This window comes from Aphelocoma coerulescens, chromosome 8 (genome assembly GCF_041296385.1).
Source record: "Aphelocoma coerulescens isolate FSJ_1873_10779 chromosome 8, UR_Acoe_1.0, whole genome shotgun sequence".
Taxonomy (NCBI): domain Eukaryota; kingdom Metazoa; phylum Chordata; class Aves; order Passeriformes; family Corvidae; genus Aphelocoma; species Aphelocoma coerulescens.
In genome coordinates, this window is record NC_091022.1 from 969,477 (window position 1) to 994,318 (window position 24,842).

The window sequence follows — 24,842 nt, forward strand, 5'->3', positions numbered from 1 at the left end:
GGCAGCATTTGGGATGTGGGTGCGGCGCGGGCCCCCCTGGTGTGCGGGACCTGCCTGATGCTGTGCAATCCATCAGAATTGTATTAATCCCACTAACGCAGCCGCCATCTGGTCCCGCTGCCGGGCCGGCTCACGCGAGCCCCGTGATGGATGGCCCTGGGAATTGATTAGTTGTTGTGCGAGACAAATGAACTGTTTTGGCAGAAAATACCAGAGGTCGCTGCATGTGGTCAGGCACAAAGGCTGCTGAATTTTAAAGAGCTGCTTCCAGCATCCATTGCAAGGATGCTGCTTCAGAGCAGCGACGGCTTTTGAGACGAGCCCAGTGCTCCAGAGCAAGGTTGGGGTTTTGTTGTCTCCTTCCAGCTCTACTTTTGGGAACACCAGCACTGGAAATGAGTGTAAGGCTGCAGAGATGTGGGAGCTGGCATCCGTGATGGAAGTTATGGGCTGGTGTGCATGTGGGAGGCTGTGCCACAGATGCCACGTAGATGCTGGGCTGTGCAGTCCCTGTGGAAGAGCTCTCCTGGTTCTGTGGAGCCCAGGCAGCCCACAGTGTGCTCAGCCATGGTGCCTCTCAAGCACAACACCTGCAGGCCCTGACAGCTGGGGCTGGGGGCTTTTCAGGTCAGTGTTGCTTAGAAAGGGCTGCTCTCATGGTGATGTTCAGCAGGCCAATCTTTTGACTTCAAGATGATTGCCAAGTTTATTGCTTCCCCCCTTTTTACCGTCCCCGGAGCAGTGACCCTTGAGGCTTTGCTTTGTTGTGCAAAGGGGTGGCTTGGCTCGGGCCTGCCTTCCCTTTGGGAGAGCACATCCTTGGGTGGCGGCTCCCACTCGGCGCTTCCCGGCCGCCTCCTCCCCGGCGCTGCCGCGGGTGCAGCGAGGCGCGTGCGGTGCGAGGGGAATGGGATGACACATGTCCCGCTATGTCCCGGCGGCTCTCGGAGGACAGCGCACGAGTGTGCCGGCAAGTGGGCAACACTTCCCTCGGGACGGCCTGCCGGCTCAAAATAAACTTGAGTTATGGATTTATTCAGCTTGTAAAACCTCAGCTGGCATAAATAATTGAGAAAGCAAAGGTTTGTCTGTGGAGCGTACCTCAGGGAGCCGCTCCTGCCTCCCTCCCTCCCACCACTCTTTCTTATGAAAATGATCCCAGTTGCACTGATAGATAATAACAACACCAAGCAATTAAAAGCTATGGGTGGCTGGAGAGAGGAGAAAAGGTTCAGTTAATGAGCTTTTCCTCTTCCTGTGCCCAGGAGAGCCTCCGAAGTGACGAGGCGATTAAAGCGAAGAGATAATTATAGATTATGTGAAAATGGGTCCCTTGGGGGCCGGGGGCCTCGACATAAACAGTGAGTGTTGCGAGTGCCTCTCGGCTCCCCGCACACGTCCCGTTCCGCTCCGCCGCGGTGCCGCTCGCTCGGCAGCGCCGTGCCAAGCTCATGGGCGAAGCCACCTGTTAGCGGCACCCGGGGCCACTCCACAGCAAACCCACTGGGACGTGCCTTGGACCAGCCCCAGGAAAAGGGGAGACGATGCCCAAAGTAGAACCTGGTCTCAGCCCTCTGCCCTGAGCTTTGCGCTGAGGTAACCTGCGGAGGGGGAGGAAGGGGACGGGACAAACCTGGGGGGGTATTCTCTGCGCAAGGGTAAAATAATGTGAATTTCAAATCTCTTCTTTGCCCTTTTCAGTGGCAGCCTTGGTGCTGTTTAGAAAGCAAGGAGCTTTACAGCACTCCAGATAAGAAGGAAATTATCAACTGGCAGCAGATCTCTTCCATGATCTGTTTAAAACCTGTTGGCTCAGCACGTGTGTTTTGTACAGCTTTTGGAGAAGGTTTGCAAAGCCTTCCAAGCTTGGGGTGAGATGACTTGGTTTAGGTTCTTCCAAATCCTTTTATTCAAGGATGGAAAAAGCTGCCCACGTGTTACTTGCAGGCAACAGGTATGCTTCAACTCATCCTTAAATCAGAATTACCATCTCTTACTGGGGAGGGGGGAGAGCACAAGGAAATAGCTTTGGGGGCCATCAGCAAGGGAGAAGAGAAACCCTCTGGCTGTCCTCAGGAAATAGATGTAAAAACTCTACCTGCCTTTACTGACAGTCAAGTGCTTGCTGACTTGAAGACTCCTTTTTGTCTCAATAATCTGACATGGAAAGAAAATTGCATCCAAGTCTTTCTTTTAGCTACAGGTTTTACATTATGGTGCACATCTCCATTAGGTTGAGTTGGATGGTGTTTCCCATCTGAAGATGTCCTGAATACTGTATTTTTAATATAAATTGAGGTATTTCTGAAAATACTGATGGAAATGCTATGGGTTCTCTCCACCATGACATTATCTGAGCATGTCTTTGCACTGTCACTTCTGTATTTCTCACGTGTTTCTGTCTGGTTTTTGCCTGTTTCTACCAGTTTCTGGGCCTTGCTGCTGGCTCTTACCATTTTTATGAGGAGTGCAAGTTCCTGCTAGGAACAGGTCTGATAAAATCATTGCATCCTTTTTCTTTTCCTGTAGCTACTCCAGTGGAGGTATTATTATGTACACATACACACACGCAAAATAAAGGAAGGGGAAAAAATCTAGTTGCCTAGTTTTCAAGCTCTGTTTCTCATTTGTCCTGTGTGGTTTTCAATGCAGAGTCAGCAAATAACAGTAATTTGTCTTTATTCCATTCACACCATTCAAGAAGAATGTCTTCCCTAGTATTGGTCTCTCCAAAAATCTGGGTTTAACTCCTCTGAGGTCTTTCTTCGGTTTCCCTTCCTGGTTTTAGCTGGATCAGATTGTTTTAAATGTCTGGAGTGCAGCTTCCTCTGACTATTTTATTTGTAGGTAAAATGTTCTCACTGTGACTGGAAAGGGCTTGTTTCTCTTTGTTAATATTTATAGGAAAGTTGGATATAATATATGCTTAATTTTTTTAAGGAGGGCATCAGGAGCAGAGGAGTGGTTTAAAGATTGAGAAATAAATGCAGAGTAGAAGAACGAAATTTCCCGAAACCTTATCTTCAGGTGGGGAAATTGGTATTCTGGATTAATTCCACTGTGGAGACTTCTGAAAGAAAAGTGGTTTTTTGGAATGGGGATATATAGAGCATTTGCAGGGTTGGTTATTCCAGAAGACTAAATCATGTCCAAATAGCTGTGTCAGGTCATTTTCCCCTTACAGACAGTAATGTCCTTGGGAAAAGACTTTAAAAGTCCTGTCTGGAGGCTGTGGTGGGAAGATGGGCTGGTTGTGGTAGGTCAGGGTTGCTGTGCCCTCCCTGCTGGCACAGACCCTGCAGATGCTCCCTGTGGAGCACAGTCAGGTGCTTTATGGCTGCCATGTCCCTCCTGGTACCTCTGGTGCTGCCCTGTGAGGTCTGTTGGGGCTCTGCAGCATGTGGAATGACCAGGTGGCATTGCTGCCAGGGAGGGAAGGGCACAGCCTGAGCTCGTGGGTGTGATATGGAAAATCACCCAGGAGCAACTGAGGATGGTTGTGGGCTTCTCCAGCGAGAAGGGACTGGGGTTTGCTCGGTGTTACAGAAAAAAGAGCAATCTGTATTAAATGAGGGGGGTGTGGCTGGCTGTGGGGAACTGAGTTCCTGTGCTGCATTGTCTGAAAAGCAGCTTCTCCCTAAAGGCTGCTGTCGGCAGCCAGGGTTGTGTTGGAGAGGTTGGACTAACAAGGTGGGACTGGAGGGACTTCCCAGCATATCACATCAGCCCTTGTTAGCAGGGGCAGGCATGTCTTGTGACCTCCATCATGAGTCTGTCAAGCTCCATCTCGAGCAGTATAATCTTTTGCCTTTTCTAATCCCGCTGTGAGATTCTTTTTTTCCTGGAATTCGAGGTAATTGCATTTAAAGCATGCAGTGATCTGATTCCCAGGAGCTTGTGTGTAACGAGCGGGTGAGACCTCCAACGAATGAGTTCATGACAGACTGGTTAAGAAACTGGGGGGCTCCTGTAGTGTCCTTAGGCCTAAACACAGATGTGAAATCCTGTGTGGCTCCCAGCTCTTCACTAGAAAGGCGCAGCTCAGGTGTCTCTGCAGGGACTGCCGGCGTACAAAGAGTGGGGGTGGTGTGCTGGAGAACGGTGCTGCTGAGGGAGCAAGGTGAGAGGGAGGCCAGAGGAAGTGACTTCTTTGGAGAAAGCAGTGATCTGCCGCTGGAGCAAGTATTCGTGCTTTTTCCCACCCTTTTATGGCACCAAGGCAAGACACAGATGCTTGAGGTCTGAAAAATCAGAGTGTAACTCAGTAAGCTAGATAAAGAACAATAAAAGGCAAAGCCAAAGTTGGGTCATGGCACTCTGCCTGCCCTGATGGGAGCAGAGGACATGGCCTTGCTGGCATTTCATTTTTGGGGGACTGCAGTTCAAAGAGCATCACTTTTTGTTTGTAACCCATTGCTCAGAAATGCAAGTGTTATCTAGATTTTACTTTTCCTTCCTGGCATTCCTCAGCCTTCGAGTTCAAAGCAGTGCAGATGAACAGAAGTACTGTTGCCTTTTAGCACCAGGGTTCGGTTCTCAAATTGCCCTGTTGCATTTCTCCTGCTCAAAAGGCCCACAGCACACTGACCTCCTTAGTGGGTCTGGCCAGCTCCAGCAAGCTCCTGTCTGAGTAACTGAGGCTGTCGGTCTGAGTTCTGCTGAACATCCAGAAGGTCTTTAGTTAAGGTGATTGAAAACTGGGGGTGTCTGTGTGAGGCAATGACTCTGTGTTTAACTCCTGTGAAGCTGCCAAGTCCCATAGCAATGCTGATGGGCTCATTTGAACCATGGTTTTCATCTGGAAACTAGAAAGAGAGAGGATTATGTGGACTTTTGGCTTACTTCTGGAAAACCTATGACCTGTTTTCTTTATTCCCTGCCAGCAGCACAGTGGTATCACTGTATTTATGCCTAAAGGTATTATTCTTACAAGAATCTGTGAAAGATCTTAAACTTCATTAGAGGTTCTGTTTGTTTGGCAGGTAAGGATGGAAGTTTTACTGTGTCTGAAGCCAGAGTATTGCTTTTTGCTGTAAGAGAAGCTGTAGGGGTGACTCAAGCGCATGTGACGCCATCATTTGATCTTTCTGCCTGCAAGCTGTCCTCAGGGAGCACGTGCTGGTGTAATATCCAGGATCCAACGTGTGTTCAGCCAGGGACAGACTGCCTTGCAGGTGTCCTGTTGGTCCTGCTGTTTTCTCCAAGCCACGTTAGTGGCCTCTGTCCTGGATGGATGGCATTGGAAGGGGCTTTGGTGTGACCCAGAGCGGCTCTTACAAGGAGAGCGGCTTTAGCCTTTTCTCTTCTGTGGGATTGCAGTGATTTATACCAGAACTTGAACATGGGTTTTTCTGGCTAACTTCATACATTTCTTGTGTCATTTCACAGGAATAAACTGACATTTGTCTGGACATAATACTGTTAAAAACAACCTTGGTTTTTCTGGGAAGCAGGATCTTCTGTTTCCTAACTTGGGGGTGGGGGGAAAGCACATTATTCTGCATGTGCAGTACTAGATACCTGTTTCAATCCAGTGACAGCACTGTATATCTGTAACAAAGTTAGAGCATATAATGTGCATGTGGCCTTTGTGTTGCACAGTAACATCGTGCTTGTTTTGCTTTTGTTTCCTGAATAGGGAAGAGGACAAGAACATTTTTGATTACTGCAGAGAAAACAACATTGACTATGTAACCAAAGCCATTCAATCAAAAAAAGTGGATGTGAACGTCACAGATGAGGAGGTATGGAGAAGAGATAAGGACTATCAATCTTTTATCTGTTTTGTGTATTAATTCAGTGCTACTCCTTTTTAAAATTCCCTGGTTAGGATTGTTATTACAACAGTTGGACAAACACTTGGTCATTGAGACAGGGTAATCTATTTGCAAACAGCTTTCCCCTGGATTTCTGGTAGTGTGTGTCTGACTGTGGGGCTGTAGCATGTCAGATCAGAAACTTAGTTTCTATGTTATTTTCAGCAATACCAGCTGCCGCTTGCAGGGTAAGATCTTCTGGGTACCTCCCTTTCCTCACTTTGTACACTAAATGTGGTCAAACAGAAGTAGAAAGTGAGGAAAGCAGCTCTTTTGACCCATGAAGTGTGTTCAGGTTGAAGGAGGATTTCTGACATGCCGCCAGCTTTTCATCATTCTCAGATGGAGGGCAAGTGAGTGACACTGGCTTTCCAGCTTCACAAAAACAGTCACAGTGTCCAGTCTTCCTCTGCTCACCAAACCCAAAACGCCATTTCCCCACGGGGAGGTAATACAGGCATTGCCAGAAACCCCAAGTAAAAACTGTGTCTAAAACTGTGAATTGGCTTCATCCTTTTCTTGGTAACAGTAAACAGCTGGTGGGGGCAGTTTCCTGTTCATCCTTCAGGAGTTGTGGCCTTACCAGGTTTGTCACCTTGGTTTCCCTGCTTGCACTGTGCCACCTAGCCCTGCCCCTGGTCCAGCCTGAGCACAGCTCCTTCCAGCACGCTGTGTTTTGGTGAACAGATGAAGTGCTTAGACATTCATAGACTGAGACGCCACAAATTCAGTTGGGTTCTGCTGTAGCTCTAAGCAGATTTCTGCCCTCTGAGCCATGACAGCCCCGGCTGGGGCTCTGAATGCTGATGGCAGGGCCTTTTATTATTAATCAGGAATTCATGTGAATTAATTTTCAGAAGAGAGGAGGGAGGGTGTTCACAATCAGAGTTGGAATTTCACATCATAAATTCAATGAACTGAAACTGTCATGTGCCACACAGTCACTGCAACAGTGCTGTTCCTGAGCTCCATCTTCCTGCTGAGCACAGCTTACAGAAGGAGATGCCCAGGGCAGTCCCACAGAAAATACAGCGTCTGTTAATTAATAGAAGCTCATTTTTAGGATCACATGCTTGCAATAAGTGCACATTAGCGTTGCTTTATTTCCACTGGCAAGGTGCTCTTTTGTAGGTAGCAGCATTCAGAAGCTTGTATCTTCCTTTCTGTTCAAGTAACAACTGAGCTTGTTTTCATCCAAAGAAATACTGTTAAAAAAAAAAAAAATCAAAATATTTTGTGGAAGCTGAAATATCTAAACTATGTAAAAACTACCAGATGACTTCCTCTTTGGGAATTATCCATGAGTCCCAGATGTAAAAGAAGTCCTATTTCTAACTAATGGGTATTAGCACATGGCTGTTGCAGAGTATGGGATTGCTTCAGCACAGGCAGGAGTCAAAAACATCTGCCTACCTGTGAAGGACTTGTGGGAGGATTCCCACTGGGGCAAAACTTTCCCAGAGATTAAATTCTCACAGCTTCAACAATTTTGATTTACCCCAACAAATGCGCAAATAGAGGAAGTAAGTTTGTTTTTTTTTTTAGAAACTGCTTGCTTGCTTCCTTATGCTGAGTCTAACTGGTCCAAAAGGCAAAAAACTAGCATACCAAAAGGAAAAATCAGAAAGAAATAGTTATTTCATTATATATTAAGGATCTGAAACCATCACCAGTGTTGTTTGGTATCCAAACGTGTTCTTCCCAGTCTGGGAGGTAGCTTATTTTCCAATATCATGCAGCTTGATTGAAGTTTTAGGACCCATTTTAGACTAGAGGTAACCCAGACTGAGCCTTTCGTGAAGTGTTCTTAAGCATAATCTTGTCATTTTTATTAAGTATTTTGGTGTTACTGTGTAAATACCTCCTGCCAAATCTGAAAGCTGCCTCACCTGGCCTTTGGACATAATTCACACTGCCAATCCTTTGATTTAAATGCCTATAAATTTAAAATACCAGCAGGGTACATGCAAGTAGTTAACTTCTTATGAAACAAAATCTACTGAAGCACCAAATAGTCTCGTGCTAAGCTGCAGAGTTGCTCGACTCAGCCTTTCCTTGGACAATAAAGACTTGGCTGGGGTTGTAGGGTGTTTAGATTTTACTTTTATGTGATATGTTAGTACTAATTGTTAGATCTAATTGTATCCTCCCATTTTGTGCAGACCTGGAATAAGTCAGAGAAAGGAGAAAAGAAATCAAGAATAAAAATGTAAAGTGGGGATGAGCCAACTTAGGCAATGCAAAAGGTTTTCAGCAAGGGCAGCAGAAGATTTTGGGGTTTACATAGATGCACTGGGAAACTTCCAAAGCATAAGTGGCCTTCTCCCCATGAGAAGTAAAGCTCTTCATGTGCAGCATTAAAGCCAGCATACCTGCTAACAGTTTGGAGATGATAAACTTCAATTTAGAATTAAACAAAGAATCTAATGACAGTAATAATGTACAAGCTTCCATTTACTGTGTCTAAATTGCCCAGAGTTCAACAGAATCACTTGCATTCACTTATAAGAAGTAGCACAGGCTAAAGCAACCTGTTTTCCTTCTGTATGTCAGCAGGACTAATGGAATAAGAAATGAACTGTGGCTGTGAAGTCACCCCAGGCACATCCTGAGAGTGTGGCTCACTTGCTGCCTATTTGAAAATGGTACTTCTTCAACTTCTAACAAACCAGGAGTTGCTCAAAGGCAGAGATGAGTTGCTTTTGTAATTTGTGCCAAGAGCTGTGGGAGTTGTAGCTAGATAATTTTTATTTAATTGTTGGATAAATCCCAGTAAACAAGCATGTTACCTGTGTGCAGTGTTTAAGCCCTTGCCAAAGCTTTAATGAAAGGCTTAGTCCCCTATCCTCGTGCTTTTGAGACAGCAAGTGCCAAACTGGTGCCAGCTTGCCAAGGAAAGGACAGAGGGGAAAATGGATTTGAAGAAGGGGAAAAGGATTTGAAGAAGTGTCACATACTTCTGGATTTATAGGCTTTCTCCCATTAGAAAAACTTCACCAAACGTTTCAGAGCTCTGAAAGTGATTGACTTCCAAGTTGAGTTTACCCGTATAATTGCAACAACCCTTCCATTCGCTGTTCCTGCTGTCACAGGGGGATGCAGCCATTCTGTGCATATCTGTCTTTTCTTAATTACTCCTAATAGAACACTTGCCACAAGTTAGAGTGGCTCATTGCTATCCAGCCATTACAGCTGCAAACATCATGCCCAGAGGTGTGGCTTTAGGCTGTAGCACATCCATTCGGTTTGGCTTTGTTCTCCCCTTTCTCTGCTCGGGCTAATTGATGTGAAAATCATTCCCATCCATTTGTCTGCCGACTCGGTGTATGGGAGACAAATCCCTGTCCTGTGCTTTGTTTGTGAACACCCTGTGACTTGGAGCTGAGCAGAATTGATGTGCTGTTGGCTTGAGAAACTGCTGCAGGAGCTGGCCAAGCTGGCAGCGGTTAGCCAAGCAAAGCACAGAAGATTTAGGAGGCAGGGTTAGTGCACTGGGGCTATTTTTATGCCTTTTTTTTATTAAATACTTCAAAGGCAGGGGGAAATGCATCCTCTCAAGTAACTTCTGCACCAACTGCTGTGTTTGAATTGCAGGGAGGGAATACCTTGATGTTTGATGGTGTCTAGTCAAGACCTCGCTGCCGCAGCGCTTTCCTACGTGAAATTATTCATGTTGCTTTGAGTCTCTCACTGCTTAATGACATAGTCATGTGAGAATTGTTTTGGGAAAGCTCAATCGGTGGCCCTTAAGATTTCTGCCATGTTATTTAAGCACACAAACACATGCTATATGCTGATATAAAGCAGCAGCTGTGCAGAGGTGATATCCATGCTCTACAAAGACTGGGACTGTATGTTCAGTTTAAGCTTGTCTTATCACTAAGCTTTATTTTAAGGAAGACGTGGGAAACAAGTGGGTTTTGTAGCTGTATATCTGCCTAAGTATGTTAGCTAGAGCTGTTGGCTGTTGTTGACTTTTCTGATGCCCTGCAAATAGTAGTGAATATTATCTAGTTTCCATAGAGCCATTAAGGTTGAAAAAGACCTCTAAGATCATCGAGTCCAACCATTTTAAATACCAATTTTTTAGTAGTGCTTTTTGTAATGCTGTAAGTGGGTTGAGATTCTTCTGCAGGTGTTTTTCCTTCAACATCCATAGTGTGCTCTTGCACAGAAGGTCTCCAAAGCCCCTTGCACCCCGTGTCGAGGGCGTAGCATGCTGCAGACATTTCTTGGGTGGAATGTGTCAGCTGTTTAATAGTGCACAATTACAATGCAGAGCCATTTAAGGCACTAATTAGAAAATATTGTATCCATTTAGAGTTGCAGAGAAAATATATAGGTAAGCAGAGTGTAATTACCCAGAGTGGAATTGGCCCAAGACTTGAAATCCATACTCCTGCGAAAAGCACAAGGAGATTTTTAATGGCTATAGATGATGAGGCTTCAGGGTTTTGTCTTGTTCAAAAGGCACCATGTGTAGCAGAACCAGCCTTCCAGTATCATGGGCAGGACAAGTTGCACAGTGCTCTGGTACCCCTGAGCTGTCTCAATTAATTGTTGGTTTTCCTTTATTGCTCTCAGCCAAGTTCAGCACCAATAAAATGAGATTCTCCTTGTCTAGAGACAAATGCAAACCAACATATCTTAGCCACTAATCTGTAGCATGAATTTTGATATACAGGGTAGAAATGCCTTTATTTTATCATGTAATTGTACAGTCAATACATTTGAATAATTGCAATATTATTCCTCTACACATTCATCAAAACACCGAAATCATCTGTTGAAGTATTTATTGCTATTGTGCATATTGCAGATGTGCCTCTTTCTTTTGACATAAACATCTGTGGTATGAAAAAAGTTGGTATTTGTCCAACCAAAATGCTAAGTCTTAAGTAATTACCCATCCAGAGATGAGTTAAGGCTGCTAAATGTGAATTAAAGATCTCTCCATATTTACCAATTATTTTAAGTTACACTCTTTCCCCCTTGTAGACTTTGATAGTGGTGTTGAGTGCAAGAGCACGAATCATTAAATGGCCTGTGGATGTCATCAGTGCTTCCATGGAAAGTCACTGTCAGAAAATTCATTCTAATGCAAGGTTAATTAGTGTAACATTAAAATTACATGTTACAAAAATTAATTAGTTGCTGGGTCAAAAAGTGTGCATTTTCTGACTTAAAATCATGCTCTATCTCTGCTGCCCTGCCCAGGAATATCCAGCAGAAGCAGTGTGAGCTTTGGTCACTGGTGTCTTCTGCTCCTCCTGCTTTCTGGCACCATGGCCAGGAAATTTGGCTCACAGTTCCCATTAGCAGATAAATGAGTTGCTCACCTTGCTCCCCACTGCTTTGTCAAGAGATTTATGACCAGGCGTGGGCTAATTTAAATTATTTCTTCTGTGAGGGTCTGTGACTGTTTTCCATGGCATATTGGAAAACACAGGTCAGTCTGATGGTGTCACAGCTTGAGGGGGGTGATATCTGGTCATCTGTGATTTCTAAGGAATCCCCTGCACGTGTGCTATATGCTGTCCTAAATCAGGAGAGGCTGATAGAACATTAAGGCTAATTTACTAAGTGTACATAGAAGCTTTTCTTCTTTGTTTGCTATCTCAAACTACTTCAGTTACATTTCTCAGGGATCCTAAGCTACTTCCCACATCCTTGGGCATGCAGGAAGATCTGAACTTCCGTTGCATCCCATCTCATGATGGCAGACACCTGTAGAAAGGGGATGGGAAGAAAACTGGAGTTTTGGGAGGGGCTGGAGGCGTGGGTGCAGCAGCCTGCCCAAGAGAGGACCGTCAGGGGTGCCTGCCCAGACACCCAGTTTCAGTCTTCTCTTGCAGCAGAGGCAAGTGTTTCAGACCTGCCAGAGGAATGAGCTGTTTGGGGACTTGGCATCCGGGTGACTTAGGCAGCGTTGAATATCTGACCCTTGCTGTGTAAACCATTGCTCTCAGAAAAGTCAGAGGTGCCAAAATCCTAAATCTATATGGGAAAACAAATAATGTCCTGGCTCCTGCATTTTGTACTTTGCTGCTTTTCCCCTCTGAATTTTTTGCTGGCTTGTGGGTTTGGTGCTAAATTAATGAAAAATTAAACCGTGTGTCACTTTGACGCTCCCAGCATTATTGTGCAAGTTCAAATCACCAGCAGTAGTAAGTAGCATACTAATATTATTTTGTATTTTTTTTTAAGTCTATGTTAATTTTGGTATTGGTGCTCATTACTTAATAGCAAGACTGATTTTCCATGGGGATTTTTTGCTTGGGTTTGTTAATTTTTTCCTGGCTGTTTCAGGGCCGGGCTCTGCTCCACTGGGCATGTGACAGAGGACACAAGGAGCTGGTTTCAGTACTGCTACAGAACGCTGCTGACGTGAACATCCAGGTAAGAAGGAACACAGAGGTAAACTGGGTTGATGTTTTGTGCAGCCTCCTGACCAAATGTTTTCATAAAACTGAAGTCTTCCACAACTCCACAGCAAGTTCTCTCAGGGTATTTATCACAGAAAAGCTGCTCCATTCTGGTGAGACCCCACCTGCAGAGCTGCATCCAGCTCTGGGGCCCCAGCACAGGAAGGACATGGACCTGTTGGACCGAGTCCAGAGGAGGCCACAAAGTTGATTAGAGGGATGGAACACCTCTCCTCTGAGGCTGAGAGGATTGGGATTGTTCATCTTGGAAAAGAGAAGGCTTCAGGGTGACCTAATTGCAGCCTTCCAATACCTACAAGAAAGATGGAGAGACTGTTTACAAGATCATGTAGTGACAGGACAAGGGGGAATGACTTAAACTGAAAGAGAGTAGGTTTAGATTAGATATTAGGAAAAAAAATTTCTTCCCTGTGATGGTGGCGAGGCACTGGCACAGGATGCCCAGAGAAGCTGTAGCTGCCCCATGCCTGGAAGTGTCCAAAGACCAGGCTGGATGGAGCTTGGAGCAGCCTGGTCTAGTGGAAGGTGTTGCTGCCCATAGCAGGGGTTTGGAAACTAGATGATTTCTAATGTCCTTTCCAACCCAAACCGTTCTGGGATTCTCTTGTAAGAACATCCAAAAAAAGGTAACCTGGGAAAAATAACAGAATTTTGAGCCACTGAGGTTTGCAGCCCACGTGTCTGAGCTTAGCTGACACCAGTTTTAGGGTATCTGAATTGAGCAGGTTTTGACCTAAACTAGTTCAGCAACCACTTTGCAAATGGTTCCTTCCAGCCAGCCATCGTGGGTCTGCCAGTGCTCCTGAGTCAACACCCCCAGTTCTGTCAGCTTGTTGTAGTTAAGGGCTGGCCTGTGTAAATGTGATCGTGTTCAGAAATAATTGTCCAGCATATTTCTGTCAGATCACAACTGACTGCACTTTACCATCACGGCACTTACTGGCTCTGCTCTCCTTCCCAGCTTGGACATAGATACACCTCTGCTGATGAATCTTGGAGCTCTCACTCCAGGCAGCCTTCAGTAGATGCTTTGGGAATTTGTAAGAGGTGGACCTGAAGCAGCGTTGCAGTCTGAAGGCTTGTCAGCAGAGCTGTAGCATTCACAGGCTACAGACAGTTGTGTTGGTATTTACACACACATAAAGTTGTTGTAAAAAAGTCTGTCTTGCCCTTTGCTGGGCAGCATTGCTGGTGGGATGGGAATGAGAAAGCACAGCTCTGCCATGGCTGATGAGATGTGTGTGTTCATGCTTAGGTCTCCAGGGTTTCAGTTGTAGTAATGGATTTTATAGGGGGTTTTCCCTACAGAGAAGAGGGATAGAGTGAAGCCAGTGCAAATAGGGGGCTTTGCACACCCTGTCCATCTCCTTTCAGTCAGAGCTAGTGAGTGGTGTGTTGGACACAGGCAGGAACAGCTTTGCATTGAAATTGGGAAGGAGTGGAATCAGGCAGCTGCCCACTCCCTTTGCCCTGGCAGCCTGGGAGATGGTTCTGGGTTCTCTCAGAAACATCTCTTCTCTTTGACACTTGTCTCATTCCTTTGGAGGTAAAGTCTGACTCTTAGAAGAAAAAGCAAAGGGAGAATCATCATATTTTTTTTCCCCCTGAGCATTAATTTTCTGTTAAATTCTTCTCTTTTCTTTTTGATGCATTGCACATTTTCTAACCAGATTATTTTTGGCCAGTAACAAAAGGTTAATAATAGCCATAAAAAGAAAAATCAATCTTTGATATGTTTTTCCCCACCAAGGTAATAAAGGAGAATTTTTTATAAAGGTCTCTGTTTGCACGTAGGTGTGTTCCCAGAGAAGGCAGACACATTTTTATTCTCAGCCATATATAAATTGCAATAACATTTCAAGACTTTGTGACTTAATGTTTATTTCTCCTTTTTTAATTTTTTTTTATTTTGACCTTTGCCCTGGAAGAATTCGCATCCAAAGCAAAAGGAGGAGAAATTTAAAGAGCAACCAGAAGAAAAAGTGAGAGGGAGAAACTGCCTTACTAACAGGCCATAACACCACAGCACCTGCTATAAGACATTACCAAAGGCACTGTCAGTTAATGCATGGGCTGCAAAGAGCAGTGGGTTTGGTGTAAGGGAATACCTGCTGAGTGGGTGATGCTGTTTTTCCAGAGTGATGTGCTCCCAGCAGAGGTTCCCTTCACACCTGTGTCCAAGCAGCCTCCACGAATCCCACCTGCCTCTCCAGGTCTTCAGGGGTTCTTCTTTCTTGTTCAGTTTTGCAGCAGCACCTTCGTGCAGGCAGCATGAGACATAAAGAATAAATTAGGGATTAGGAGGGTTATGAGCAGGTAGTGAAGGAGAGGAATGTTACAGACCAATTTTTTTTTAATGCCTATGTTTTAGTATGCTTCTAAAAAGTTAGTCAAACAGCATGACAGATTTACACTCTCTTCCATTACCTTCTTAATAAATGTTCTTCCATCTTGGCTCTTCTGCAGTGCACTAAAGGATTTAGCTGCCCTAAGCAGGCAGTGACAGTGATGCTCTGCTGGGTGACCCTGGAGCAAGTCTTACCTGTTCACTGTGCCTGCAGATGTGCCTTAATCCCTTTTTGCTGCCTTATTTTAGTTACCTTTGTACTATCTATTGTCAAAGTACTGCAGTCTCTGGATCAAGAGAGTCTGCAAGAGTCAACTTATTGCTCTTTGTCGATAAACAGGCAGCTTTAGGAGTAGGAAGAGTGGTCTCCTGGCTCTGCTCATTCTTGTAGCATGCTCAAAACCACTTTAATTCTGGGAATAACCCATGCCTGTGGACTGCAGTGATCCAGTGCCTGTGCTCTGTTTTTTAACAGTGCTGCTGCAGTGTCCAAAGGGTGTTTCACTAATGTCACTGAACAGCTGCAGCTACTGAATGCTCTGGTTGTTCATAATTAGCTCTAATAGCACATTTGAAAAGAGGTGGTAAAGCAATTGCTATGGGCGAGGGGATACAGAAAGGCAACAGGCTGCTTTGCTTTGTTGAGAAGGGGCATTTGTGTAATTGAATTACCTAAGTCTTCAGTGCCAGAGGCCATGTCGCAGTGGGTGGTGGGATGGTGTTTTGGAGCTCTGCTGGGAATACCCAGAGCTTGGGGCTCAGTCTGAGAACAGCCTCGTTCACTGGAACTGTTTGCCTAAAACAGCAAGGTAACAGTTGGTAAAGTTATGGTAAAGGATAATCATGTTACGGTAAAAGCATAACACAGTGGTAACATAACAGTTACAAAGGAGTGCAGCAACACGACTGTAATACCCATTTCTAGCTTTAAAACATATGAAGACACAAGTTTTCCTTGCAGAGGATGAGCAACAAAGGAAAACCGTTTTCCTCTATGGGGAGAACACCTCCTGGATGTGAGGTGCTGCTCAAGCAGCTTTCAGAGGAGCTCCTTCAGTGTATTTGGGGGATGTAGACCACAGGCTTTGCTCTTGGACTTTCTGTGGCTGCATTTTGTTCCATTTGTGGGTGCTCCTTTCTCCAAAATGATAATCCACGTGTTCATGGCATGCCCTTGGGAGTGTATGGGGAACTATCCTGGAGTGGTGCTAAGCAACTCAGCTTACTGTGGTAGAGCTTTTCAATCCTATCTGGCCATGTGTGCAAGTTTTAACATAAATACTGTGAGCTGTAAAGGGAATGGTATCACTTGACACACAGGATCATTAAGGGCTGTGTACATATCCATGTGGTAGAGCTGCTGAGTTTAAACTGTATCTTAAGTATTTTATGATTTTTAAACTGCATCATTGTGCAATTATCAATGTTATGGTAATAATTTTCTGTGCTGAAATTCTTCTGTAATTATAACTAAAAGGATGAAAAAAGCTGTAACTGATCTTCAGTTTTTATTTGCTGACTTTTCACTTTCCCAATAAAGTGCAGATCAGTGCACTGAGGCACTAAACACACTGGTCAGCAAGTTCTCAGTGGTCACTCATGGACCCTTCAGGTGTTTGAGAAGGAAACTTGAGACGAAAGCTGAAAATCGTCAGGTTAAGAAATGTGTTGTTAGTATATGTGGGGTTTATTTTATTCATTCCTATATAGTTGTAATTTCTGTGAAAAGCATCTGGTGTCAATGCTGTCTGCAGAGAGCATTGGTTGATTTTTGGTGCCAGTGCTGGATTTGTATCTTGTACCAATTCATGCAAGGCTGCTCAGTCATATTTATGCACTGAGGTGATGCTTGTCAGAATATTTTGAGTTGAATCGTTTTGTTTTTTTGGTTTTTTTTAAAAGATATTTAGAGTAACAGGAGGAGCATGGTTGCTTCTCCAGGTTGTCTTTCTCCCAGTTCCTGACTTCCCTCCTCTATTTGCATCCTAACACTGGTGAGTCAGAGGGCTCCTGGAGATGTGGAACATGGAGCAGCCATCCCCTTGTAATGCCTTCACTGACTGGGGATAAAAAAAAGAAAAAACCTTTTCAAATTGAGACAATACAAACATAATAAATGGCAGGGAGGGTTCATCTCCCTCATGACTCAATCCTTCTCAAACAACATTATTATTGACTGGCCTATTGGTTGCCAAAAAGGAAAATCAATTGTACTAGAAGTAGCTGCTGGGCCACAGATCACAGTACTAACCCAGCAGAGACAGGTTGATTTTTATCAACTATCCAAAGACTAATTTCCACCATTAGCTAAAAATGAAGCAGAAATTATGGATATGTCGAAGATGGCTAAGATTGGTGGTCTGTTGGTTTTGTGTGTTTGTATAGGTTTTCTGTTTTCCTGCCTGACTCTTAAAAGGATTGTGTCTGTATAGGACAAAAAGCAGCAAGGAATAGTCAGGCCTGCTTGCATGCTCGGTTTTTTTTTTTCAGCCCTGTTCGTTTGGATTTCACAGGAAGGGTCCTGTGTTGGAGGCGTGCAGATATTTAAAAATTAAGCTGGTCTTAGCAAATGTGCATCCCGTCCCTGCCTCCTGCACTGAACATCTGTCATGCCCTCATCGTTCTGTGCCTGTAGGGAGATGGAGAAATTGATGTGGATCTTTTGACTGTTGTGACCAAGGACCACACATCTTTCCCCCTCCCCAGTGAGATGGGGATGCAAACACACTTGTGGGTAGGGTGCCAGCTGCCAAAGTCCTCTGCTGTTATGACCATTCTCTAAACCTGGCTGAGATTAAATAGGAACACGACAGCCTCGTGCCCTTGCAGTTAATGTCCCTAGGATCAATTTCTCCCTACATATACTAAAAGCCTGGCTCATAAAGCCACAAGGGACCCTGTCCTGGACCTGATACTGCAGCAGAGGCTTTGGCATTGCTCACAGCAAGCAAAGGGTGTCACAGGTACTGCTGAATTGACCATTGCTGTGGGAGGGAGCTACAGTGGGAAGTGCATGGGGGCACTAAACAGAGCTGAAAAGCAAAGCAATGAGAGCAGATGCATTAACTACAGTAGTGTCCTTCTTCCCTTAACCACCTCCCATCCCAATCCCTGTGTCAGTATTTCCATGGTCAGTTTTGTCAAGCAGATCTCCAAAGACTCTGCAGCCTCGTACCCCTTCAGCCTTGACACCGTTGCCAGTGGGTGTGAAAGCCATTAGCCAAAAGAAAGGAGAGCTCTGCTTAGTGACAGAGGGTAGCATTCTACATTAAAGCATTGACATGGTGCCAGTCACACAGTTATTACAAGTGGCACAGCTCCATGTCTCTCCTGCGGGTCTCTCTGTGGAATGTAGATTGGCAGCAGGTTGAATGTTAAATGGTCACCACTCAGCAGATGCTGTTTTTACCTACTGGGAGAAAAGTCCCTTTCAGCAGAAACATTTGCAAAATATTGGCATTCTCAGTACATGCTGGGAAATGCAGAGATTGATCCCTGTTTTGCTCCTTGGCTTCTGAAGACACCTCAGGCTTCATCAACAGTAACCATAGGTTGTACAGATGATGAGATGTTTCCTTCTGCTTGTCCAGGCTGGGCTTTTTAGCATTGTTTCTTCCCATCTTCCAGCCTGATGTGTCCAGTCTGTTTCTTCTGCTCCCTGTAGACAGATGGATCATTGCTTCAGGGCTGGTGCAGCAGAGCAGTTGGCACCCTTGCTCAGGCAGCCCATGTGCCTGCAAAGCACCTCACCAGCCAGGAACTGCTGCAGACTCCTGTGTCCTGCAAAACCAGCTGAAAGAGCTGGTCCTGAAGAAACTCGCAGTGGTCTCTGCTGCTTTACCCTCAAAGCCTAGAGCTGCTTTCAGGGTAATCGAAGCACAGGGTTTAAAAAGCCGGGACCAAGGACAGCGGCACATTTTAGTGGCTTATGGGCATCACCTCGTACTGAGGGCTGTGCTGTGCAGAGGGAGGCACTTTCCATGGCCAGTGCTGGGGCAGGAATGCAGTCTGGCAGAAGGCACATAGTTTTAGCTCAGGGAGCCTTGTGCCTGACGCCGTGCCTGACAGCACAGCTCTTTTGTGGTACATTCTGTGTCAGTGCTCACAGCAGACAGGAGCCAGCAGCAGCAGTGAGCTTTGAGGTCAGTGCAGGTGGCACCATGGAGGAGAAGCAGGTATCTTACTCCCCACTGCCTTCATGTGTCCCTGCAGAGACAGGAAAGAGCCTTACCTTGAATGCCTCCCTTCGAGGACGTGGGATGGCCCCATGGCCCTTGGTCTCAGGGTCATCTCTGAAATAAGCATGTGTTAGAACACCTGTAATTCCTGAGGTCATTGTTGGAACTCCTTTAGCCCCTCATTAAGGTGTTTGGTTAACTGCGCAAACAGGATACCACTGGCAGCCAAGCTGGTTCTTCAGGTGAATGCATCACCCTAGGAATGGTCTCTAATCACCCTAGGAATGGTCTCTAATCACCCTGGGAATGGTCTCTAATCACCCTAGGAATGGTCTCCAGCCGTGCTTCATTTCCTAAGGCTTTGGCATCACCCATCCGTGCCAGAGGAACCACCAGGCCATCAGCTACTCTTTGCTTGGGAGAGATGGTTCCCAGAACATCTTCTTTTACCATCAGCCTCTTGGAAAAGCTTTCTCTGTTTTGAAGAAGTTCTACCACTCACCTTCTTCCTGTGGACTTCTCCATTTGAGAAAACCTGGCTTTACTTTCCACATGGAATTTTGTATTCATCCATTGTCAGCAGTTGTTTCTTCCAGTTCGCTCTAAAAACCAAAACCAAACAAACCCACACACAACAAAAAACAACAACAACTGAAACCCACCCCAGTTCTAGGTAAATCATTGGGGCATCTCAAATTTGCAGTCTTCAGTACAAAGTGCTTTAGTTAAGTTTTGCCAAGTAAGATTGCTTCAGATGTTGTTGGGGCAGTAACTCTTTAAGCTTATTTTGGTTATATTTTAAGCTAGATGTTTCCTGATTATAGCTCCATGGATTGTAAGTGGCAAAACAGCACTGAAAATGGCAAAGCTAATTTAGTAGGTTCCTGTTTCTCAACTTGTACATGTTACTTTTGCACCCATGAGAACAGTGTCAGTGCAGGAGACTTTCTAGCTCAGAGTCATGTCTCTGGTGGCAGGGAAGAGTGAATGCTTGGGGGACAGAGTAGGGTAAGTGTACAGTGATCATTTCATATATTTTCCCAGAATCTGTGGCTTGGAGGCATCCTGAACCACTGTTACTATCTTTGCACTTCTAGATTTTTCTTTGATACATTTCTTTCATCCCTCTTTGGATTCCCAAACTTTATGCTAGTGGGAGTCCTGTAATTAAACTGTGCATTTGCTGTGCACTTGCTATGCACTTGCCATGACCATTTCATGTGAGAGCCCATCATTCTTGTGTAATGAGAAACAGGAATTGTTCCCCCAGTTACCTTCTCTGTCCTGATTTTGATTTTATTAGCCTCCTTGCTTTCCTTTGATCACTTCTTTCTCAGACTGAGGAGTTTTATCTATTTAATCCCACCCCATTTGGAAGCTGCTCAGTAACTTTGCCACTTGTCATTCTTTGGTTCATTTCTAGTTCTTCCTTACTCCTTTCAGATGAAGGGAGCAGCACTTGTCCCAGTGCCCAAGCTGTAAGTGCCATATGAGATACAATGAAGCAATATAGTGATGTTTTCTTATTTCCTTCCCCCCCCTTAATACCTCCTTGTTGTTTGTCTTTTATAAACTACCATTGAATACAGAGCTGGTGTTACAGAGCTGTCTGTAATAACTCATGATCTGTCTCCACAGAGGTAATAGCTAGTTCAGAGCCCATTGCACTGGATTTAGACGGAAGATCGTTTTTCCACGTGTGCATTACTTGGTGTTTATTAGAGCTGAATTTCATCTGCAGGCTTTTCACCCCATTACCTTGAGATGCTTTTGCAGCATTTTACAGGCAGCTTTTGGTTTAAAGGACTTGCATGCTTCACTCCCAGCCTGCTTCCCCTGTTCAGTTGTGTGGGCTGAACAAGCCAGGCCCTTGCACAGACCCCTCAGAGGCTCCAGCTCTCACCAGCAATTGTGCAAGCTGGTTGTTTACTCCTATTCAGTCTCTGATTTCGTTATCAGTTCTCAAGCAAAGACCTTCCCTCTTGCTCTGTGACATCAATTAATCATCTTTGGTGAGAGGAGGGTGTGTCTTTGGTTAGAGGGTGTGTTTTGGAAACCCATGTGAACAGGCATCCCCACTCGTGTGGGATAGCAGAAGTCTTGGTGGTGCTGGCCTGCACAGGGAAGCGAAGGCTGGTGCCATCCTCCCTCTGCCTGTCACAGAAAAACCACTCAGGTGCTCCCTTTTGTAACACAACAAGTAAATCCTATCTTGGAGTTATCTTCTAGTTTATCCAGCACACCAATGGATTGTCCCACCTTGGACATTCCATGTTGGAATGAGTCTTCCCTCTTTTAACAGTGCTCAGCTTGGCTGGAATAAAAGTTTGTTATAAAAGGCAGGCCTGAACTTCCACATGTGTTGAAGGTGAGTTGAGGCTGGCTGTGGCATTCGTTCCCGGGCTGGGAGGTGCCTGTCTGCAGGCTGGGTACCAGCACTGGAAGAATTGGTGGACTTCATCATCCAAATCCATTTCTGCTGTTCCAGCCAATTAAACATTAAAATGAGCATGACAAATAAGTGTTTGTTTATGGGTCAATAACTCCGCAGCGTGGCTGTGCCGTGGCTGACCGAGACAATCCATTTCAGTGCAGGCCTGGGCAGCCCGACATCCTCGGGTGTGTAATTGCTTTTACAGGCAGGGGGAAGTAATAAGGATAATGCAGCTATCAGGCCCCGACTCACTAGTTCGGAAACTTCCCCTTGCCAATCAAATTCCTTTGGTATTCAACCCGTTTTAGGCATGTTCCAAAGGCATTATTGTACTGTCAGAAAATATCCTGATGGATATGTGCATTGTCTCCAGTGTTGGATGTTACCTTCTGGACGATGCTTGGCTTAAATAGAGCCAATAAACTCTCTGTATAGCCAGCTCTCAGTGCACACTTTATGGCAACAGACAGGCCTGTCTTATCCCTCTGCCTCCCTTCCCCCTCCCCTATTATATATATATTTTTTTTTTTTTCCCAGCACTATTAGATTATTAAATGCTTAATGACTATTCCATTCCTGCTAACTATACTTTTGATGAGCTGCAGTAATAAAACTTTGTAACAGCGAAGCGTGTGTCTGGTTCCTTTATAGGAAGGGCACATTTGGGGAGCTGAAGTAATGGGGGATAAAACTCAATTAATGAATAGAAATAAAAAGAAGTAAATGAGGTAATCAAACTCAGAGAAATTAGTATTGGCAGTTCTTGAATGATGCTCTTGGATGAACAATCTTTCAAAATCCTTCCTTGTATGCCGCTGCTGTCTCTTTATTTATTATTAAAATAACATGATCCATGAGGCGCTCGGGGTGACTCCCAGCCTAGCTAATTCTAATTAATCCAGTCAGGGAGAGCAGCAGGGTAAGTGGAGCAGTCTATCGGATTGAAATTCATAACTTAATTGAGGTCAAAGTCCCGGGTTGGGAGAACAAAAGTCTTTCGCTGGGACCAGGCAGATCAATAGCAATAAATATCTGGCTTGGATGCAAGTAGCTTATAGTGACGGATTATCTGACACTGGCCAGAGGTCTTGGTCTTGTTCAGGGCAATGTCCTATGGCATGTACAGTGGAGGGTGACTTTTGCCAGGGTTCCCTCTGAAACCCCAAACAACTCTTAGAGGACTCATGGGACCCTCAGGAGGAGGATGTCCATATAGAAGTCCACATGAGTCCTGCTGAAATTTGGTTTCTGAAGGTCGCCTTCTGAAGGTCTTGTGTCGCCTCGGTGACACAAAGGCAAGTGTCACATTAGGGCTGATGGAGGCTGGAAGAAGTTGCTCAGGCTTACAGGAACTTGGAGCTAAATCACAGCTTGTCCAGAAAAAGACCTTTAGGATCAGGGGAAGCTGAGCCATGGATTGATGGGCTTTATGCCAAGTCTGTATTTATAGCACGTTTGCATAGGAGGAGAGAGGAAGGTTGGAAGAGGGAAGTGTAAATAATCATTAAGGTGGGTTTGTCATGTGAGAAAAACCAGCAGAGGCAGATGTGGTGTTGCCTCTTCTTCAGAAAAGCATCCAGTGTCTGCTGTGATCTCCAAAACGTTCTGTTCCAGGGGTTTGCATGTGCTAAGGATGGCTGGCTGCCCAAGTCCTTACCCAAGCACAGTGTGAGTTTGGGTGTTGCCTGAACTCCTAAACCAGAGAGGAAACCTGAGGTCCCAGCCTGGGATCTGTGGCTTTGCACCGTGCACACAGCCTTCCCTGGAAGTGGGCACTGAAATATTCGTCAATACCAGCAACTGAAGAAGCTTCTCTGAACTTGGAAAGAAGCAGGTCCTTCGGCTGGAGTTCAGAATTAAAATGCAATCTTCACCTAGGCTGTTATTAATGCGATGTTTATGCAGATTGGACTGCTCTGCTCGTATCCTCTTTGCAGAGGACAAATACTGCTGTGCTCAGCACTCGGTACATCCCAGATGGATGTTGTTCTGCCAATGCACTTCAACACAGCTTGGAAGAGAGATGGAAACCGCAGCTTGGACGCAGCCAGGGACTTGGTTTGACACACCTGCTCCTCCCATTAACACTGCCTGAGTCTAAAGCATCTGTTCATGTCCACCTTGCCAGAAATGTTCAGAAGATCTCTTTGGCTGCACAGGTCAGGTTTTGAGGCGCAGGGCAAAAGCCTTGGCTGGCCAGGTGTCAGGTTTTATTATGATGAGCAACTATTGGTGTTTCTGGGTGTATAAATGGTACTTCTGTACCCTCACAACCTTTGGAAACTGTCTCTGGAAAACACCTCTTGTTTTCCCCTGCAGGACATTTGCTTTGTGTGGACAGAAGGCAGTGAACAAGGCAGCTGTTCAGTACACACATATACATATGTATATATGTATATGTATATGTATGAGATATATATGTGCACATACACTTGCTTTTACTATATACTGCTGTTATTGTCTACTGCTTGCTGTTCTGCTATGTACTGCTTTCCTCATTCATGTTCCATCCATGGCACAACCTCCTCCTTCTAAGCTGGTGCTTTCCAGATTCCTTTTAGATTCTTTGCGTGCTCCTGCTTCATTCCTGCCCAGCCTGTACAAGAGCAAAAAGTTCACGAGGCTGTTAAACACTGCAAACAAAACTGCATTGGCAACCATCATCTAGGGGGGAAGGGCCTGAGTGATTTATTTTGCTGTAATTAAAAACTAACAGAAAAATCCAAGTACTGAACAATTCAAGACTTAACAGCAAGATCCTGTGAGCAATGTGTCTTGAATGTACAGAACTTTGGTATTGCACTCTAGTTGTGGCTCTGCTAAGGTTTGGGAGAAAAATAAATTAAAATATGAACATTACCATTTTTTCCTCTTCATAGAGCCACACCTGTGATGCAGGTGAGAGAATTTGCTTTTTTTTTCATCTGAGAGAAATAACAGGATCTGTCCATTCAGAGCTGGGTTTCCACAGGTATATATGTTATTAAAAAACATAGCAGTAGAATATCTGTGGATTCAGTAAAGAAATTCTCTTTATGGCTCTTTTCAGAGTCAGGTTCAGGTTTCTAATTCTCCAGTTTTGCTACAGAGTCCCAGCGTGACCTTGAACAAGTCACTTGATTTCTTTCTGCCGTGGTTTCCCATCTGGGAAATGGTGGGGCAAATAATCGTTTTTTATCTCATGGATATAACAAGATTATAAAAATATGGTACTTTTAAGAACCTTAGAAAACTGATGAAATGAAATTAAACAGATCCTGCAGTCCGGATAAAATGAGATGAAACAAGCATGAAACTATTAGTGAAAGAAATGTTTCTTTATCTTCTGCAAATAAAAATGCAAAGTGATTAAGTGGGTCTTTTCTAGCTATTAGCAATAGCAGCTCTAGCCAGCTGACTTCTGCCACCCTTGTAAATTAATTTGTGGGGTACAGTCCTGAATTTAGTATGCTCACAATAAATACCCTTAAAGATGTTGTCGCCTTCTGTGATGCACGATGTTACTACCACGATAGTACTGCAATTAACTTGCCCTGCAGATAAAAAGTGGCTGCTTTAAATGAGATGCTCTAACACAATCGTTTGCAAATTTCTTTTAATTGATTTTTTTCCCCCCTCCCT

At 44.8% G+C, this 24,842-nt stretch overlaps 1 protein-coding gene across 2 annotated transcripts in view; it reads left to right on the forward strand.

Annotated features, from left to right (window-relative positions):
- The window catches only part of ACBD6 (acyl-CoA binding domain containing 6), an 81,568-nt gene that overhangs the window by 29,951 nt on the left and 26,775 nt on the right, over window positions 1–24,842 (forward strand). Inside the window, exons 5-7 of one of the 2 annotated variants that reach the window (XM_069023151.1) lie at window positions 5,639–5,744; window positions 12,126–12,215; window positions 14,191–16,041. In XM_069023151.1, coding sequence (XP_068879252.1) covers window positions 5,639–5,744; window positions 12,126–12,215; window positions 14,191–14,280 — 286 coding nt within the window. In that variant the 3' untranslated portion in view covers window positions 14,281–16,041. Of the gene's footprint in view, window positions 1–5,638; window positions 5,745–12,125; window positions 12,216–14,190; window positions 16,042–24,842 lie in introns of those variants that run through there. The other variant, XM_069023150.1, reaches the window with a different exon arrangement.